The 19,645-nt window shown below is 42.0% G+C and overlaps 1 protein-coding gene across 7 annotated transcripts in view; it reads right to left on the bottom strand.

Annotated features, from left to right (window-relative positions):
- Positions 1-19,645, bottom strand: part of PHACTR1 (phosphatase and actin regulator 1) — a 296,323-nt gene that overhangs the window by 14,737 nt on the left and 261,941 nt on the right. For all 7 annotated transcript variants that reach the window (XM_071451966.1, XM_071451946.1, XM_071451937.1 and 4 more), the window contains one exon: positions 2,432-2,487. In XM_071451966.1, coding sequence (XP_071308067.1) covers positions 2,432-2,487 — 56 coding nt within the window. The remainder of the gene's footprint in view (positions 1-2,431; positions 2,488-19,645) is intronic.

Below are 19,645 nucleotides of genomic sequence, written 5' to 3' on the forward strand. Positions count from 1 at the left end.
CTGCTGTGATTTCACTGTTGCCATCAGCAAGTAGCAGAACTTGGGAAATGGATGCTTTGCCCTTGCAAAGATAACTCATAATTATTGCAGTAGCACAGACCTAGAAAGCATTCAATTCATGTATAAAGATTGGCTATCCAACCACACTTTGCCTCATTTTTCCCCATCAGCATGGGCAGTAATGCAGTTACACGTGTAGTAGGAACATCGTGGTGCCAGACATGACATTTTCATCAGGGAGATTTCAGCTTTAACTGCAGAGAAAGTCCTGTTTAGTCTACTTGAGAGCTTGGTAGGTTTTCTTTTGTGTTTGTGCATGCTCTGGGCTGGGCTTTTGCAAATTACTTGACCTGCTTATGCAGAGAATTTACACTCTTTTTATTAGCACTTCCTGATTTTCTCTTTCCCTAAACTCCATTATATTTATTATAATGCTCCTTCTTGGAAGTCTAGAGAAATGACACGAAATAACACAAAATGACATACAAATCAGAAAATATTTATATTTACTTGTTTAAGTGCAGACTATGTTTATGCTTTCTTTTTAAAATTATGTAACAAATTTATTTTTTTCTTTCCTGCTGTGGTTCATCAAAAGTTGAAATGCCTTGGAAATACCACATTACACTTTCTTGTAATTATGAAGCTGTTAGTTTACCAAGACACACATGTTTGGGGCTGATCTGTGCTAAAGCAAATTATAAAAAAATCCATTTAGGAAATACATTGTGGTTCTGGAATCAGGGTAATATTTCAAACATCCATGTCATTTAAAAGCCTTTATTCAATTAAAAAAGAAACTGGTCCTACTCAAGGGGTAACTCCTCTGAAATGTAAGACACCTTTAGGGTGCTCTGTGACTGCTGTGCTCAGCAACGTGACCTTTAGGAATGTCTGCAGTGCACCCAGCATTGGAGATGCTGCTCTCTGCTGATGCTGGTTCAAAGTAGGTGCCCAAAATGCCACCTCCACCAGTACCAGGGCAGTGTTTGCTGGTCATGCACCAGTGCCAGGTGGTGCCTGACATGTTTTTCAGGGGTTCCAGGATGACAAAATGAGCTGCCAGAAAATTGGCCTCTGTCTCTCTGTGCATGAGTCTGACATCAGTCACGTCGCAGGTCCCCCCTTCTCCAGATGTTCTGCTACACCCCTGGGAGACAATCACAGCTGGATGTGCCAAATATTTCCCTAGGTTCGTCTTCCAGCAGCCAGTCACCAGAGTTAAGAGCAGACAGGAGGAGGACAGTTACTAAGAGAGGGCTGGTCCCAAACAAATGGCTTTTCCAGGCTTGCCCATGCTGCTCTGCTGTCTGGTCTTTTCTCCTCTTTGCATTCACAGTGGTGCCTCTCTCTCTCTCTGACTGCCATGTGTAATAACATCAACAGATGAAAAGACCCTGCTGGGCACTAACACTATCATTAATCTGCTAAGATTTTGAAGTATTTGAAAAATGAATTCTGCTGATTTTCAGAGAATTAATCTTCTGCTACCACATTTTTATGATTCTATACAATGCAGCTATTTGACCAAGAGAAAGTGAATTATGGACCTACCTAAGGAGACATTATGTATAAGGTACCATTTTGGAATACTTTTTTCTGTAGTTATTTTTAAAAATTTTCCTGAAAATATGCATTTACTAACTTAAAAGGGGAACTTGTTTACGTTTAAAACTTGTTTACGTTTGTTGTTGTTTTTCTGCTTCCAAAGTAACAACAATAATTAGATAAACAGCTTTTTTTGTTTTTAATATTCAAAACACTTTCATGCAAGTAAAGAAACTGTAATTTTCTTCCTGTTCATTCTTGAGGTTATGAAAGTTGGACTTGGTCCAGCTTCCCTTCAAGTCAGTGGCAATGTATCTACTAACTTGGTTCAGGATTTCTGAGTGGTATTTTGTCCCTTTAAAATAACATGGGCTGAGGATCTACCAGCAAATTTTTGGCTGATTTAAAGGGAGAGTTTCATGGGAATAACCCTGAGTTACACTGGATTATTTTTTAAATTGAATAAAGGCTCCAGCTAGCATAGATTGCTGTGAACATTTTTAGGAAAGCTAATCGAGCTATGCCCTAATGTCCTTACTAACTTAAAATGGGATGTTCATCTATATAAGTGCTGCACAAAGGAGGCTTTTCAGGATGTCTGACCCCCTGTCTGGAATGTCATTCAAAACCTAGGATTTTTTCCCCTTAGGTTGTTTATTCTTGTAAATTTACTGACTCTGATTTGAAAGAACTGTTTCTGCAGATTCAGATGTTATTACAGACTTTCATGCTTATTTGCACTTACGATGCCCTTTATTATTTTTAATTATTATCAGTGATGCTTACAGAGAAAATCTGATGTTTATAAAAAACACCAAATGTATATGAAACCTAACCCAAATTATCTGGCTTCAGGTTAAATGTCAGCAGCATCAGGACTTACGTTTCAGTATGTTCCTCTGCTCCAATTCTTCAGCAGTCGGCCTCTGGCTCAGTCGTCTGCGAAAAAAGTCCAAGATCAGTTTTTGGACCATATCATATTCTCCTCAGTTCTCTGCCTTGAAGAGTCACTTTGGGGTGTGAAAGGCAGAACAGAAAGCACTGACACTGCTCCATTATGTACTTGGTATGCCTGGACCATGCGTGACACACACCATGCTTCGCTTTCGCAGTTTCCTCTGTTTCCAACCCACGAAAGACAAAATATGTTATGTCATCTTAGGCATGACTCTCCCACCCCTACCCCAGGCAGAGCTGCTGAAAGCTAAGCCACACAGATGTCTCCACTTAATTTCCTTCCCTCCATGCCTTCTTCCTGACTTGCACAAGTATTTCTAGCTAGGATCCAGCTGACCCTCTCGCTGCCCCCTCGCCAGCCTCCTGACTGCGCCCCGTTGGTTCACACAGCGTTTGAACACACAGACACAGAAAAACAAGGGACTGTTTGGCAGCACTGAGGGCAGAACAATAGCAACCCTCCTCCTCCTCTTGTGGCTTTTATTAAATCCTATATTGAAGGATCAGTGTGACTTGCTAGTCAATCTGTCTGTAATAGGGTCAACAAACCCCACAATCTAATTACAAATGGGGGCTCTGTATGTAGGAATGACCTGAATATTCAGAATACAGAGCAAGCACAAAAGGGTCTTTGCAAAACAAAGTAAACCAGAGAGATGACATCAGAAGTCAGCACTGTTGGGCATCCTCATACTTTTATCCAAGTCAATGGGTGTTTTGTCAATGATACCAGTGACATGACAGAGCCTTCTCTTCCTTCAGACTTGGTCACTAAGAGACATTTCCAACTTGAGGACCCCAGTCTCTGTCAACTGGACCAGCTTCCCTGTGAGTTACTGGTTACTGGGCACTGATAGGAAATGATAAGAATGCTGCATGGCTTCATCTTCTGCAAGGAATGTTCCCCTGACCCTGGGCACAGCAGCTCCCTGAAATGGAGCCAGCCCTGCAAGGCTGGATAAGAGATGTCTGAAAATGGCTCCTCACCACACAGGGACTAAGCTGCTGGTGCACGTGCATCCCCAGCCTTCTCCAGGGCCAGGAGCTCATGTGTGTGCCAGTTCAAGACCCCTGCCCCTCACACTGTTTGCAGAGCACAGGGCTGAACAAGCACTGGGTAGGAGCCCACCTCCCACACCAGCTGTTTGAAGGCCGAAGCTTTACAGGCACCTGATTTTACAGTCTGAAGATCTCCAGCAGCAGAGGTGATGCCAGCTGCATGTCCTTTGGGAGCACTTTACGCCATGAAAACAAACCAGCACAACACAGCCCTATTTCAGTGTAGAATTTGGAGTCAGGAGCTTTATCCCTTTCTCAAAGCAGATTGAACATTTATCTCATTAGAAAAGTGTTAAAAGGGACAGAAACTGACCCTTAATTCAGAAGTAAAGAATGTCTGCAAAGTACTTTGAAGACAGAAAGTGCTATTCAAGTGCTTGCCATTACATCTTTAATATACAGTAGCTGTTGCTAATGGGAGACTTTGCCTTAGGACTGTGAAGCAATTAGAACTACTTCATTTCTAGCATCACATGAGAACCAAAAAAGAAGAAGTTGCCTCTTTTAGCCCCACCACACATGTCTGCAGGAACTGTATTATAAATGTTTTCAATCCCTCATGCCATGATGCTTTTCAAAAGGATGCATCAGAGGGGTGTCCAGGATGAACTCCAGCCATCCAGCATGTGGATGGCTTCTACAGAAACAGACATCATAGTAAAAAGAGAAAGGAAAAAACCCTCCCCAAAAGTCCTCCAGATTCCAAGAAAACAGGGATTGAAGGACTCAGATAACTGTTCTGTCAGAAACAGTTCCCACTAGGACATTTCTAACAGAAGGCAGAAGTTTTATCTACCTACAGAAGAGATTTACAACAGGGACCACATCTTCCATGTGTTCAGTGAGGTACCTGCCATGAAGTAGATGCATTTAAACTAAGCTTTCACTGCATGTTTCTGTGGCATTTCTTCCACACAAGAGGACACACATTTCCTCCAAGAATACCCTTGTTGTTATCTGCACCCTCTACTCCTGTGCTGCTCAGGACCTAGAGACCATGGGATTCTTCCCCACACTGTCTGGTAGAGCCCCAAGTGAAAGCCAGCCAATGATACCCATGTTCCTCATCAAGAGTCAAATTACTTTGTGGATCCCATTATCCACCCTTTTCAGTCTGCAGAGTGCTCCTGCCTAAATGGTGACTGCCACTTTTAAGTAATGCACAGCAGAAAAAGCCATGCCACTTTGGATAGATTCATTTGTGGATTAGCAAACACTTCTAGAGTTTTATAATCCCAAGTTTCTAATAATGTGAGTTAGGCAGTAGGAAAAGCTAAGGTATTATTGTAGTGGAACAAAATCTTAATTAGTCCTTACAGTGCAAGTAGTAAAGCATCACTGAAGGATGAAGAAGGTCATGAATAGAAGCCATAGAGGTTTCTGGCCTCCAGTACCAGTGTCTGCTTTCATCTCCATGAACTGCTGTTAAATGCCCATTTCCATCATCCCTTGGGACTGACTGAGTCTGCTCCTGCTCCTTCATTGTAAATCCCTCCTTGATGAGCTCTTCAAATAAACCCAGCCCCTTCCACAGCCCTTCCCTTCCAAGCTCTCCCAATTATCTCTTTTCATGGTCTCTTGCTCATTTAATTTAATTCCTTCTATGCTGATACAGTGACTTCTGCCCCCAAACTATTGGGGCACACAAACACCTCCACCAGCTCCTCAGAACAGCACCATTTAAGCTCTTGTTTCTTGCCACCTAATTTCTAGGCTTTCCAGATGCTGAACAGCTGTTAACATCTCTGTTAATCTTTGAAAATCTTGATACTAGTTACAGATAATGTAAATCAAGAAACACAAGCAGATCTTGCTTTATTACTATGGCTGCAAAGACATTTTTCCACACTCACTTTCAGTACACCATCTCTAGCATAGAGCTCTGACCTTGGCAAACATCAGTGGTGATAGCTCCCCTCTTCTGCCTTCCTTCCTGTCCTGCCCAGAATGAAAAGTTGTTAATGAAGCCCACCTAGCTTGCACAGGTTGATTTCAGTAGTTTGATTGCTGGCTTGCTGCTATGCCTTATTTAATTTAACATCACAGGGGCTGCATGAGGCAGTCAGGAGGCCATGGGTCAGGAAAAAGGTGTCTCATTAGCAGCACAATCAGAATAAATGGGAGAAAATGGAGGTGAGGAAGGAACCTGGTGCCACAGCAAAGAACAGATCTGCTTGTGCAAACTGTAAGGATGGAGGGAGATGTGTGGTGCTGCTGTTGATCAGAAAGGTAACTCTGGCTGTTTCATCAAACAAAGTAAGTGCAGGTGTCTGGCCAAGGAACAGGGGAGACAGACCTCAACAAGTAACCACCTCTAACAGCACTTTCTATATTTAAAATGTTCATGTGTCAACATGCCTGACCTTCACTGTGCCATCCATACAGTTTTGCAATGTGCTTCAGGCATTCAAGAGGATAGGAAAGTGTTTTGTAATTGGTGCTTTACAATGTATTGCTTGGTTTATACTTCATATATTTCTGCAATATCGATTACAACAGTTTTGCAAATATACTGTGACAAAGGTTTTACTACAAAGGAAAGCTTCCTAAGATTTATGGTGACATAAGGAAAGCCTTGCTGGGATTTCACTGAAAAAATAATATCCAAATGAGTTTGTCAGTAAAAATTGCTCACATTTACAAAGATAAACTTGACAGCAAACCAATTTTCTGAATTAATTCTCTGCATGTTCAAATGCATCACACTCCATGTACTAGACAATAAGAGCAGTTCTTCATAAGGACAGTGTAGTGAGGATTATTTTGTTGGGTGGTTTTTTTTTTTTTGCTTATTTGCTTGCTTTGAATTTGCTCTGGGCTGGTCACATTATGGCAGGTAAGTAGGAGTTTGGGGCCAGAAGGGACAATCATGCAAAATCAGTTGCTGTAGATCTAAAATATTGGCTGGTGCAGGGACCAACAGGAAAGAAAAGCAGCATTTTCACTGATGGATGCTACTGTTTGGACCCTCCCCAGCAAACTGGGAACTCAGAATGAAAAGCTTCTGCTCTATGTGTCAGTGTTCTGCAGGAGCAATAAAAGGAAAAACATGTCCTTGGGTATGACAAAACACTTAAATGAAGTACACAGTGCTGCTTACCCTGCTCTGCAGTGTGACCACTCCCCGAGGGCTCTCAGGCCAGCAGCCAACCCCTTGTGGGGCCTTGGCTCAGATTTTTGCAGCCCTTTTGTCTGGCAGCACCTTTGAGGTGAGATGCTCCTGGCTGTCTTGGCCGTCTCCTACCAGGAGTCATGGGTTTTCTCTCCTTGATCTCTTGTTTTGCTGTGGATGGGCTCCAAGAAAAAGCTGGTTTATGCCATCCAGTTTGTTGTTGTGTGAACAGGATGATGTGGGATATGTGTTTTCTGTGTGTCAGGAATTCATCTTTGCCTCAGTCCAGAGGACAAGAGAATTTAAGAGCCTAGTGTAGGGTCACATGCAAGTATAATAGCTGGATACAATACAGAGCTTGCTGGAAATTGCTTCCCCACCCACTTGCCAGGCTTATTAACTGTGAGTGTTTGCAGACACAAAAGGCAGAACTCAGCAGCTCTCCAGTGCTTGAATGGTAACATTTGGTGTGTGGGACCCATGAACAGGACTAGTGGACATGACAGGGACACAGCAGGACGGTGAGACGTCCAGAATATTCCAAAGGCATCTTTGAGCCAAGTTGTGCTCACACAGTTGCTCCTCATGACTTAAGTCACCCTGATGTAAAATAACTTCTGAGCACAATGGGGCATAACCTCTGGAGCAACTCCTGAATTTATTCTGTACGTGCAAATATCCTTAATCAGCAGCAACTGGGCTCATACTACCCTAGACACTGCTCTAACAGAGCAGCAAATCTGAGCTGGGCACATGAGAAGCCAGCTGCTACAAAGAACTACTTGTCACATTGCTCTTTCATTGACATAAATAAGCATGACTGAAGCCAGTAGAACTACACTGATTTACATCAGCAAAATAATTCCACATGAGGAAAATTCAATGGGAGTAAAGAGTGTTAATTTACCTTGCCTTTCCCAATAATAATAATGCTGATAACAAAGCAGAATTTACCAAGTAAAGGCTGTCAGAGGCTCTTCGCACTCCCATGCCATGTACAGAAAATTCAGAGAAAAACAGAAAAGAAGAAAATCTTGTATTTGTTTCTAGCAGTTAACTGTTAGCAGAGGGCAAGAATGAACTACCTCCTTTCCTTACATCACTGCACAATGAGCAAAAAATCATTGTAAGCCTGGAGGTTCACTTTCTTTGCAGTGACAGCCCAGATTTTGCCAGCCAGACTGTAGAGTCTACAGAGGACTATCATTCTCCTAAACAGGATTTATAAAATGGGATTAAATGTAGTTTTATCAATGAATGAATAAACGGAGGGCATATTAAATAGAAAATCCCTACCCAAAGAAGCAAGTGTAACAGTTATATACCAATAAAATTCTTGTACTAGACTCCATTAGATGTTTGCTAATCTGTAGGATTATTACTTTCTTTAAGCTCACTCACAGGTCAGTGTGACAAGTCTCCTGGTATCAGTCATGATAATACACTTTATAAGTCCTTTTCCTGAGAAATTAGGGCAATAAAATCATAAGGAGTGTTTGCCATGACTCAGTTATCATGTAATGACTGCTCTCCACTTCCCTGTTGATTTAAAATATTCAGCCTCTGGGAGATGGTGATACTTCTGCAGCTATAAAGAAGCCTGTGGCAATGACTAAAGCAGACCAACGTGGGCAGAGATGCCTGTTCATCCCTAGGAAAATGGGTGAAGCACCACTGGGATGGTTTAGCAGAGAACCAGTTAGACAATTTTGGTAGGAAGTATTTGCTTTTTGTGAAAGTCTAAAAAACTGCTAAGTATCAGTTGCAGATAAAAGTATTTTCTGACAGTCCCTTACTGGCAAGGTACTACTTCTGCCTTAGTATCCCAGAGTGCTTCCTAGACTTTTGATTGTGTTCCCTTGACATTTGATCCAGGATAGCTACAACAGTCCCATAACCCTGAGGAGGGAGGCAATGCTTTTGCTCAGCATTAGTGCACTGCAAGAAGTACAGAACAATCTGGAATGTGAGCCAAAGTAATTTTATTTCCCGTAACACATCTGCAGTTGTGTTTCCAGCTGGGCTCTACAGGAAAATCAGATTTACAACTGAAATTATTCAGACTTTAATTCAGGCTCTAAGCAGTCATTTACTACCCCCCAAAATTATCCTTATCCCAGACTTGATTTTGTGTTGAGAAACAGCTTCAATATAGACTTTAAAGCTCCGATTAGTCTAGATTGCAGTGAGGATTTTTGGGAAAACTAATCAGCAAATTTTCTGCTTGCTCAAGCATCTGTGTATAGTGAGAAATATAACCAAGCTGGCTCTTTGTTTAAAACTCTTACAACTGACCAATTTGTTTTCCCATTCTTTAGATCATGTGAATCTATTCTTGAGTCATGGCTCAAATGATGCCATTTTTTCTGGTTCAGCTCACTGAGGGATTGAATTATTATGATTTTGATTTATTCTTTGGAAAGTTACAAGCTTCCTGAGAAAGAACTGCCAGCCCAGAGCAAGTCTCCCGGGAAAAGAATATCATCTTCAAAATGTAGATTTTAAAAATTCATTATGTTTGCATAAGGTTACATCTTTCATCATATATGGAACAAATTTCTTTAAAATACCCAAATAAAGCAGAAATATTTTGGACCATGAACTCTGTATTTATTAAAAGAAATGAAACAATGACTAGATAGCCCTATAACTCTGACTAGAAACACTGTAGATAATGACATACATAGGTCATCACTCTTCCATTAGACGACTATAATAATGCAGACAATTGCATTTTCCCAAGGAATGACTTCATTTCTTTTCTAAAGATAATGCCAACCAGTGATAGACACACAAATCTAGATTTTGTCCCCATGTTCAATAATACTAACTGGGAGATGCCTACTGGTTTGTGGAACATTGCAAGACCATGCCTCACACCTCAACCTCTAAAATGGAGCCTCCTCCATTTAATTACTGTGCTGTTCCATTAACATCAAAGCTGTCAGCCAAATGCTGGCTCTTCACATAAAATAAGATCATGTAAGTTTAAATGATTAAAAAAAAAGAGGCACAGCTTAATTAAGATAGTTATACCACACAAGTTTTGCGGCATTACTTCTCAAATCTCTTATCCCTAGTCCCAAGAACAAAATATCCAACAACTGCAGTAGGAAACAAAGAACAATCTTTTTTAGAAGAGGGAATTTATTATGTATCTAATTCAAGAATGTATTTTCGGAACAATAAAAATGGGATATTTTTGAGTACTAGAAATCCAGAGTGTAAAATGTACTAAATGCTGGTTGAAAATCCAAAGCATGCCAGAAAAAACAGATGGATGTTAGGACCCATTGTAATAGAGAAAAAAATGTTCTAAAATGTTAGCAATTGTCCTTCTGTTGTCTATACAGCATTGTGAGAAGACACTTTCTTCACCAAATGTGATAATATTGAATTAAAAGCCGAATTTATAAATCTACAGATGTCATAATTCACAGTTCAAGGTCAATCTGTAAATGACTTGAATAAAATGGCACAAAAAAATAATCAATCTGACCTGAACAGATATGCTTGCTGTCTATAGGCATTACTGAATGGCTTGTTTTAAAATCTCTGTACAGTAATATTGCTTTGTCTCAGTGAACAAATATACTTAAAGCAGTAAATAAAAGTTAGTTACACTCTTAAAAGCAAAGCCATCTCCAAGTATGAGCCAGAAGAGCAGAATCTCCTTCTCTATTGGAATTTTCCCCACCCTGGCTTCTGATGCTCAGGGAAGCTTGGATGTTGGAACATATTTGATATAGGAATAAAGCAGTTACCTCTGTGTTTCTGGCATGACCTTGGGATGGAGACAAAAAGCAATGCTTTAGGTGGGAAAATGTTCTGTGGGACCAGGGAAGAAAACACGGAGGGAGGCTGGGGGTGACAATGTAAGTACAGCCCCATTCCCCCAAGCTCTTCACCTTTTAAAGCCCCAGTGAACTTTCCCAGCAACACAATCTTCTAAGGATCCTCTTCTGAGAAATCTGCTGCCAGAAACTTAAATGCAACCTACCCTGAGAAGCAGCTGCTGGCTCTGAGGAAGGGCTGAGGGCTGAAACACCTCATGGAGGAAACATCTTCCCTATGTTTAGTTTAGCTTGGAGATCAGACCTCCTGATAGGCCTCTGTGACATCACCTGTGCATTAGCAGGTATGTTGCACTTCTAGCACTGCCAATATGGAATTTGTTTAATGAAAAAAGCAGCAGCACCTTATCTTCTTATTCACATATGCACTAACACAACTGTAACCCTAAAATATCAAGCCAGGGACATTTTAAACATGTAAACAAATAAACCAACTTTGCTTGGCAGTCCAAGTAGTCTGTGACCATCATGGAAAATCTCTATCCAAAATGTAAAAAAAGCAGTTCATTTTAAGGAAGGAAATCTGGATGGGGAGCTTCACCAGCAAGCTGATGTCAATCTCAACATATACACAGCCAACTTAATAAAGTCTCCTCTGTTACTACAGCAGCTGCAGACCACTCAAAGTACAGAGAGAGAAATTACCATAGAATGGTTTGGGTTGGAAAGGACCTCAATGATTACCTAGTTCCAACCCCCCTGCCATAGGCAGGAACACCTTCCACTAGACTAGGTTGCTCAAAGCCCCATCCAACCTGGCCTTGAACACTTCCTAGGATGAGGGTACCCTAGGTTCTCTGGACAACCTGTTCCAGTGTCTCACTAGCCTCACAGAAAAGAATTTCTTACTAATATTTAATCCAAACCCACTATCTTTCAGTGTAAAGCCATTCCTCCTTGTCCCCCCTTTTTACGTGCCCTTGTAGAAAGTCCCTGTCCATCTTTCTTGAGAAGCCCATTTAGGCAATGGAAGGCTGCTCTAAGGTCTTCCTGGGGCCTTCTCTTCTCCAGGCTGAACAACCCCAGCTCTCTCAGCCTGTATCACATATACCCCCTCACCATATTAGTTTGTTGTAGACCATTTTACCAGTGCCAGCATGAAGAAAGGCAAATGAACAATAGTGCAAGAACAAAATTCATCTCCAAAAAGGCACTTTACACTGGTAAATGTCAAAAAAAAACCCCAACTCACACCCTTTCTGCTAAATGAATCAAAAGTTAAAATACTCAGTAACTTGGAACAACCGCAATATAGGAACTCTAAATATAGGCTTTTATAACAGAAGTTGGGAGTGTTAGCAATTCAAAACCACAACAATTCAGTTTTTAGTAGAAAAGATGCATAGGAAATAGCATGGTGCCCATACTTTGTCTTGTTACTGAAGTGGAAAATTCCTGGAAGTAAACAAATTTGAGAGCTCTAACAGCAATTAACTATTTTGTGACAGAGGGATTTCAGTTCCCCAGATTGTGGGATTTCAGATCCCCAGACTTCATGAAAGGCAGATGATAAATAGTAGTAACTTTTTGCAAAGGGCTGTGCCTAAAATTTTCACTTGATGATTAAGAACTGGGACTGGCTGAAATGTTTGTGACAAACTAAAATTGCAAGAAAATTGAGTTCTAGAAGGTCAGAAACTATCTGCAAGGTGAGGTCAAACTTAGTGAGTAGTTTCAGCTGAAAAAAACCAACTCACTAGACACACTTTTCTCAAAAACAATAAAATTTAAAAAGCATTAAAAACGCACTAGACAATATTTAATTCTGACCTGAAATGCTAGTTTTCAGTGTGTAATAAAAAAATTAATGATGCCTGTACTTGCTATTTTTAGTCAGTTTTCCCTATTCCACTTGTTAATTATTTTGTTCCATTTGAATACCAAATGCAAAAAAATCCATTATTCAGCCAAGTCCAGTAGGCACAATTCTCCTTCCAATAACTGCTACAGTGATTCCAAGCACAAATCTACTGAGGTGGATTACAAGGAGAACTCTCCCCAGCATCTGCATTGCAAACTGCAAAGTGCAGGTGCCTTGGTCATTCCTCAGCATTTAAGGGGATATCTGCTGGTCAGACTGGGTCTTTGCATGTATGTATCTGCATCAACAACTGCATAATAATTTCTTCTCTTTCTAGAGAATGTCATGTTTCACCACCCTATCCAGAGATTTGCCCATTGTACAAATTCCCAGCTGGTGTGTATTTAACACCTTCACTGCCAGAGCCTACTTCTGCCTCTGTGCATTAGCAAAGGTCAGAAAGATTTTTTAAGAAATCCTAGCATCTCATGGAATGTCAATGAAAACATGCAGCACCAGAGACAGAAAATAGCAAAAATGTCTAGCTCTAAAAAGAAACACCGATGAAATTATTTTACCTGGTTAAAATAAAAAACCCCATGCCTTAGGAAACTGCATATTTGCATTTTGAAAAGATATTAGATACAATTATTCCACAGTTATATTATCACCTTTAGGTTCAAATCTAGTGGCCTAAAAGCATGACAAAATATTTTTTACCCAGGAGAATTCTTGTCCCATCTGCCTTTTCTTCTCTTGAATTTACTGAGATACACATAATTACCTAGAGGCTAAATTTGGACTACAAAGTGATAAGCTTTTTTTCTGTTGTTGCTTTGTACATATTTCCACAGCAAAACAAATGGAATGCTATAAAGAGGCTTATCACATCAACTAGGGAATTAGCAGCGGGAATCAATAATCTCCAAAGTAACAAAGATCCTATTTCCAGGCAAATACACTTAACTTCAAAATAAACAACCCCCCCTTGTGAAACAAAAGACCTCCAGAGGGACATTCAAACCCTCTGGGCTATGTTGAGCAGGCTGCAGCCTTTCTCTTTGTCCCCTGCATAGTGTGGCATCAGCTTTTTACATTTTCTCCCTCAAGTTTTGAGAGCTCAATTCAGCCCCTACTGAAGTTTCTCCACACTCAGATTTCCGACTGCTATCAGGTGCCTGTACATCCCCCTGTTCCACCTGGCACTTCATTAATGTGAAAACCTGCTTCATTACACATTCTAGCTGCTGGCATGAGTATTGGTACCAGTATTCTTTACATTGTTTTTTTTTCACTAAGTAGAGTTGATGTTGTACTATGGAGGGGGAGGGAATGCCCAATGATATCTTCCTTATGCAAAATGGGAGAGAAAACTACTCCTGGCTCTGTTGATCTAAAGAATAATTTTTCCTTTACACTTCAGACACTTCAATTCTTAAATCTCATTTAGGGAAGGTGTTGTAGATATCTTTCCTGTGATATTTCAAATGAGGGTGCTATCAAAGTCCACATTTTTTCCAATTGTTTGCCCTCTAAAGAAAGACTGCCTTACATTATTGACTGGTTTTTGAGCTCCTTACTGAATAGCTTTGCAGCTGGCATTCAGGCAGAAAGGCTGAAGAGAATTAATATTTAAAATACTTTGTACTCAAGCTGAGCACAGTATGTTTGTTTGTGGCTGCTGACATGCCATAGAAGAGGCCTGGATTTCCCTGCAGGGCACACTCAAATGCCAAGACTGAAATACTTCTGTCCTGGGCGTTCAGTGCCCTGGTTTTGTGGCATACACTTGTTTTCTGCATATCTGGCTGCAGTGATGGCAAGGACAGGGGGCTTGGAAGAAGGCAGCAAAGGAAATCATCGCTGTCACCCTGACAAAAATCCCTTCTGAGTATTTACTGATGATGCACAAAGTGTTTGTAAACCTGGAAACTGCATCTACTGCTATGAGAGGCTGCAGACTGGACTAAAATATGCTGGCTAGCATGGCCTGGGCAAACAGTCACAGTGCCTCCTTCCCAGTTCTGCTCACCTTCTTTATTAATTTAAAACATGCAATTTCTCATTCATCCACATTGAGCAGAAATAAAAGGATACACCCTCTCAGGCCCTCCTTCCAGCCCCAATGGCCACAGCCATGTGGACTTGTGTTTTGCTTTACAGGCAGATTGAATTTACATCTGTAGCCTATAGTTTATTGGGTGGTAAGCCTACTCTTATGACTAGAGATTATTTAATGCTAATAACAACTTTGCTCTGCTGAGCCCAGCTAATGAACACCAGCTGCTAAGGAGAAAGAGTGGGGGGGAATATCTCACAACTACTACACTCTGTCAGCTTTTCAAACTCCTCTGAGCAGTGTTTTTAGCAAAATGTACATTAAATACATGCTTCCACTCTGTTTTCTTCTTTAGAGACATCAGAGCACTCCTGTACAATGCATTACTGGAGATCCCTGCTGCTGTCTAGATACCAGGCAGCACCACTGCAGGCCCTCTGGAATGTTTGTGAGAGACCAAGCTCCCAATTCTCCAAAGTGAGCAAGAACAATAATTTGGTGATTACTGTCTCTGGATTCACCCACAGACAGAAAATGTAGAAGGCCAATCTTAAGGTTTTGCTTCTGCTTAGAAAAGCAGAAAAGAGCTATACAAGGGTCGAGGGACACTGAAAACTCTTGGAAGGGAAACTGGGACTCTGGGGTTTTTGTGGTGTGTTTTTGTTTTGGTGGTTTTGTTTTTTTTTTTCTTTTTTTTTTTTTGCTATAGGAGAGATGGACTGAGGGGAGGAGGAAGTTCAAGGCTGAGAGAAATGCTTGTTGAAGGAAGTTGGGTGTCTGGAGTTGATTTCCTTGCGAATGCAGCATGTCTGTGAGATGTTCTTGTTTAAAAACTGAGTCCTGGTAACTTTTTCCGTAGAGCATAACACAAGGAGTTTGGTTACAAGAGCTAATCCCACGCTCTCTTGGGACTGGAGTAAGCTAGAGACTTCTACAGTCTACATGCCATAGACAGGCATTTGTCAAAGCTTGTGACCTGGCTAAATTGTCTGTGCTGGCACAGCCATTGTGCAATAACCCAAATCAGAAGACATTAGTCAAGCATTGCAGAGGAATAGCTTTATGAAACATATTCATTGAAACCTTAGGCTGCAGAGAGTGAAGGGAAGCAGAATTTGGGGAAGTCTGAGACAGAATTTGGCCAAAGGCACACAAAAAATCAGCCAACAATGCCACACATTTCAAAACCTAAAGATGTTGCTAATAAACATTGACATTGTCTGTTCTTTTCATACCTGTGTTATTGCAGAATGGCGGGTCTGGCAGGGATCTCTGAAGCTCATCTGATCCAACCCCTCTGCCTAGAGCTGGGACTGTGTCCAAATGACTTTTGAATATCTCCACAGAGAGAAATTTCACAATCCCCCTGGCCAACCTGTGGCAGTGTTTGGTCACTCTCAGAGTAGAAATAATGTTACTGATGTTTAGAGAGAACCTCGTTGTTTTGTTTGTGCCTGTTGCCTCTGGTCCTGTCACTGGGCCCCACTGAGGAGTGCCTGGCTCTGTCCCCACTGGACCCTTCCTTTAGGTATTTATACACATTGATAAGATCTCCTGAGCCTTTTATCAAGGCTCAACAGTCCCAGCTCTCTCAGGTGCTCTCCACAGGGAGGATGCTCCAGTTCATCATCTCCATCATCATTGTGGCCCTTCGTTGGACTGTCTCTCATATGCCCATATCTCTTTTCTACAGAGGAGTCTTGATGATCCTTGCAGATCCCTTCCAACTCAATATTCTGTGATTCTGAGCCAGAAGTTGACACAGCACTCCAGATATGGCCTCACCAGTGCTCAGTAGAGGGGAAAGATCACATCCCTTGGTCTGCTGGCAATACTTTTTCTGATGCAGCCCAGAACACGATTAGCCATTTCCCCCCCTCCACCCACCAAGTTGCTGGCTGATGTCCAACTTCATGTCCATCAGGATCCCCAGATCCTTTTCTGCCAAGCTGCTCTCCAGCTGGGTGGCTCCCAACATATACTGGTCCATGGGGTCATTCCTTCCTAGGTGCAGCAATTAGCACTTGCCTTTGATGAACTTCATGAGATTTTTGCCAGCTCATTTCTCCAGCTTGTCAAGGTCCCTCTGGATGGCAGCACTATCCTGCAGTGCATCACCCACTACTCCCAGCTGGGTGTCACCAGCAAGTTTGCTGAGGATCCTCTCTGCCCGTCATCCAGATCATTAATGAAGGTTGTTAAAGAGGACTGGACTCAGCACTGACCCCTTGGGGTATGCTGCGGGGTACTGGAGTCCAGCTGGACTCTGTGCCACTAAACAGCAGCCTCTGGACTGGATGGGCAAATGGATTGAAAAGTCTGAGTGCCTGGGGCCATTCTTGGACACCTGAGGAATTTTACACTTACTGAAAATCTACACTTACTGAAATCTACACAGACATATCTACTGCTCCCTGGTTGTCCACCAGGTCAGTAATTTCACAAGTTCATCACATTAATCAAGCATGACTTGCCCTTGTGAATCCACGTTGACTGTTGCTGACTTTTTTTTTTCCTTTACATGCCTGAATATGGTTTCCAGGATTAGCTTCTCCATCACCTTCCTAGTGATGAATGTGAGGTCAACGGGCCTATAATTCCCTGACTCCTCTTTGAATATAGGAGTGACATTTGCTTTCCTTCTTGTCTTTGAGCACTTCTCCCAGCTGACAAGATCAGTCAAAGAAATATTAAAGAAAATAAGGATGGCACTGAATCTTCAGTAATGCTGGGTCAACTTCATCCTTCCATGTATACTTTTATGCTGAATAGTGAGGCAGCACTGCTCTCTGGAAGATTTTAACACATGCCCTAATTGTTAAAACATGACATGACTAGTGACAAGTGCACAGAACTGAGGGAAAGACAAGGTACAGTGATGGGCAAGTGGGAAAATCAAATCTGAGGCAGCCAAGTGTGCAACCATCAGGAAGGATGCTGAGACAAGTGAATTGTCATGCCTGGTATTCCTCTACTGATGCTTTGCATTTCCCCATCACTGTTTTGATATCTGCTCCAAAATCCTTCAGACTCAGGCCAAGTGCTGCACGGAATCTTGAACCAAGGTGGGGTGGCAGGGGCTACAAGCATTACTGAAATTACAAGCATTACTGAAATACAGTGAGAAATAAGACAGAATAAAGACTCTGAAGAGAAGAATTAGGGACAAAGCAAAGGGAAATAAAGACAAAGGGAAATAAAAAGCCCTCCCAAAAAAGTGTCCTATATGATGGCTTTCAGAGGCAAAAATCATCTTTCCACCACTGAGCCTTTTTTAATCTGTCATGTCACATTAGAAAACATGATGGAGCCCTTTTTTGGCATTAAACAGCGCAAAATATTGGCAGCTCTTTTAACTGCAGTAGAGTATTAGATTTTCTTTGCTAGTCTAGTCCGAAGGGGAAGATGAAATGGATGGTGGAATATCACATGGTTCTATAATGCTTGGAATTGCCCAGGTCTGCCTATCTTATCTTTTATGTCTGCTCAAACAAGGGAAGGGTGAATGGTTCTGGCACAACCTGAAGGTGAAGGACACCAGGCATTTACACTCAGTTGTTAACCAGAAAAAGGTAGAGTCTCAGGGGATCTTCTGGCTTTGGAACATCAGCCACTCCTTTTCCTGAAACTAGCAGAGCGGGGTTTTGGGATCAGCTGGGGAATCCCATGATGGGGAGATGTAAAGGCACCAAACTCTTGTCAGAGAAGTTGCTCCCTGCTTGGAGACTGATGCAGCTCCAAACAAGCCACTTCCTGTCAGAGGGGCTGCCTGCTCTCTTTCTTTTATAGCTGAATCTTGGATATTAAAGCTTCCCCAGGCCAGGGAAGTCCTCATATATGGGCACAAGGTGCTCTGGGAAAGCCAGAATTGGAGCATGGTTTGGGTAATCCAACTTCCCAGTGCAGCCAGAGGCTGAAGAAGCTTGTTTCCCACGCTGCCTGCAGGTTTAAGTGGAGGTGGGCCAGCTGATGGGGCTATGAAAACACCTTCATGGAAGATGAGCAGAGATCTTTCTCTGTACCTTCTGTGAGGGGCTCCCAAGGAGGGAGTTTACACACACTTTACACAGAGCAGCCTTCCAGTACCTTAAGGGGGCCCACAAGAGAGATGGAGAGGGACTTTTCACAAGGGCATTGTCACATGGACAATGGGGAATGGCTTTAAACTGACAGAGGGAAGGTTTAGATAAGGTATTAGGAAAAAATTATTTGCTGTGGGGATCGTGAGGCACTGAGACAAATTCTCCAGAAAAGTGGTGAATGCCCCATGCCTGGAAGTGTTCAAGGTCAGGTTGGATGGGGCTTTGAGCTCCCTGGTCTGGTGGGAGGCGTCTCTGCCTATGGCAGGAAAGTTAAAATCAGGTAGTCTTCAAGGTTCCTTCCAACCCAAACCATTCCATGGTGACGTGAATCTGTGACCTCCCTGCATGCTCCCCTAAGGGGTCTGGGTGCACCCAAGGTGCCATCTGCCAGCCCACCAGGTAAATGATGTCCCTGAGCTTGTAGAGAGACAGGGCCCTGGTCCAGGAGCCATGCCTGCTCCCAGTGAAGAAGCAGGCTGGCTCCTCTGCAGCCCCTGATGTTTGAGATCAGGGTCCCTGCTTGCAAGGCTTTTAAATCAAAGCCAGCTGATTGCAGGGAGGCAGGAAGAGCATTTCTGTCTTGATTACTGCAATAAAGGAAATCTTGAAGACTTTTCCAGCATGCTGAAAAACTCCAATATTCTGCAGGATAAATAGTCTAGCCTGACATTATAGATGCTTGCTCATTGAGCAAGTACAATATATTGAACGCTTATTTTATTAATTATTCATTAACCAGTAATGTTGCTACCTCCTGAATTCAGGGATGTCAGTGAAGAACCAGGTTACTGAATTAATCTGGGTGCTAATGTGCTTTCCCTGTAGTTTGCTGGTTTGTTATTTATTATTAGAAAGGCAAGTAATGAATATTACTGGCTGCACACTTAGAGACACATTGATGTGATCTACCACACATTTCTCACACTCACACTTCCTCTTTCTCACACACTTCTCATAGCTCACACTTCCTCTTCACTAAAGTTGTTAACACAAATGGTAATTTCACATGGTCAGGTCTGAGGCTAAGGACTTAGTTTAATTCCAACATATGGTCTGTGCAGTGCTTGTGAATCCAAATGCATTGAAACAGGAACATAATTCTTATCCAAACCTGCCTCTAAAAGACTAGTTGTAGTTTTTTCTGCGCATATGCAAAAAAGGACCCCATTCGTC

The sequence above is a fragment of the Agelaius tricolor genome, unplaced genomic scaffold (genome assembly GCF_023055355.1).
Source record: "Agelaius tricolor isolate 1412-34295 unplaced genomic scaffold, bAgeTri1.0.p SCAF_2, whole genome shotgun sequence".
NCBI lineage: Eukaryota > Metazoa > Chordata > Aves > Passeriformes > Icteridae > Agelaius > Agelaius tricolor.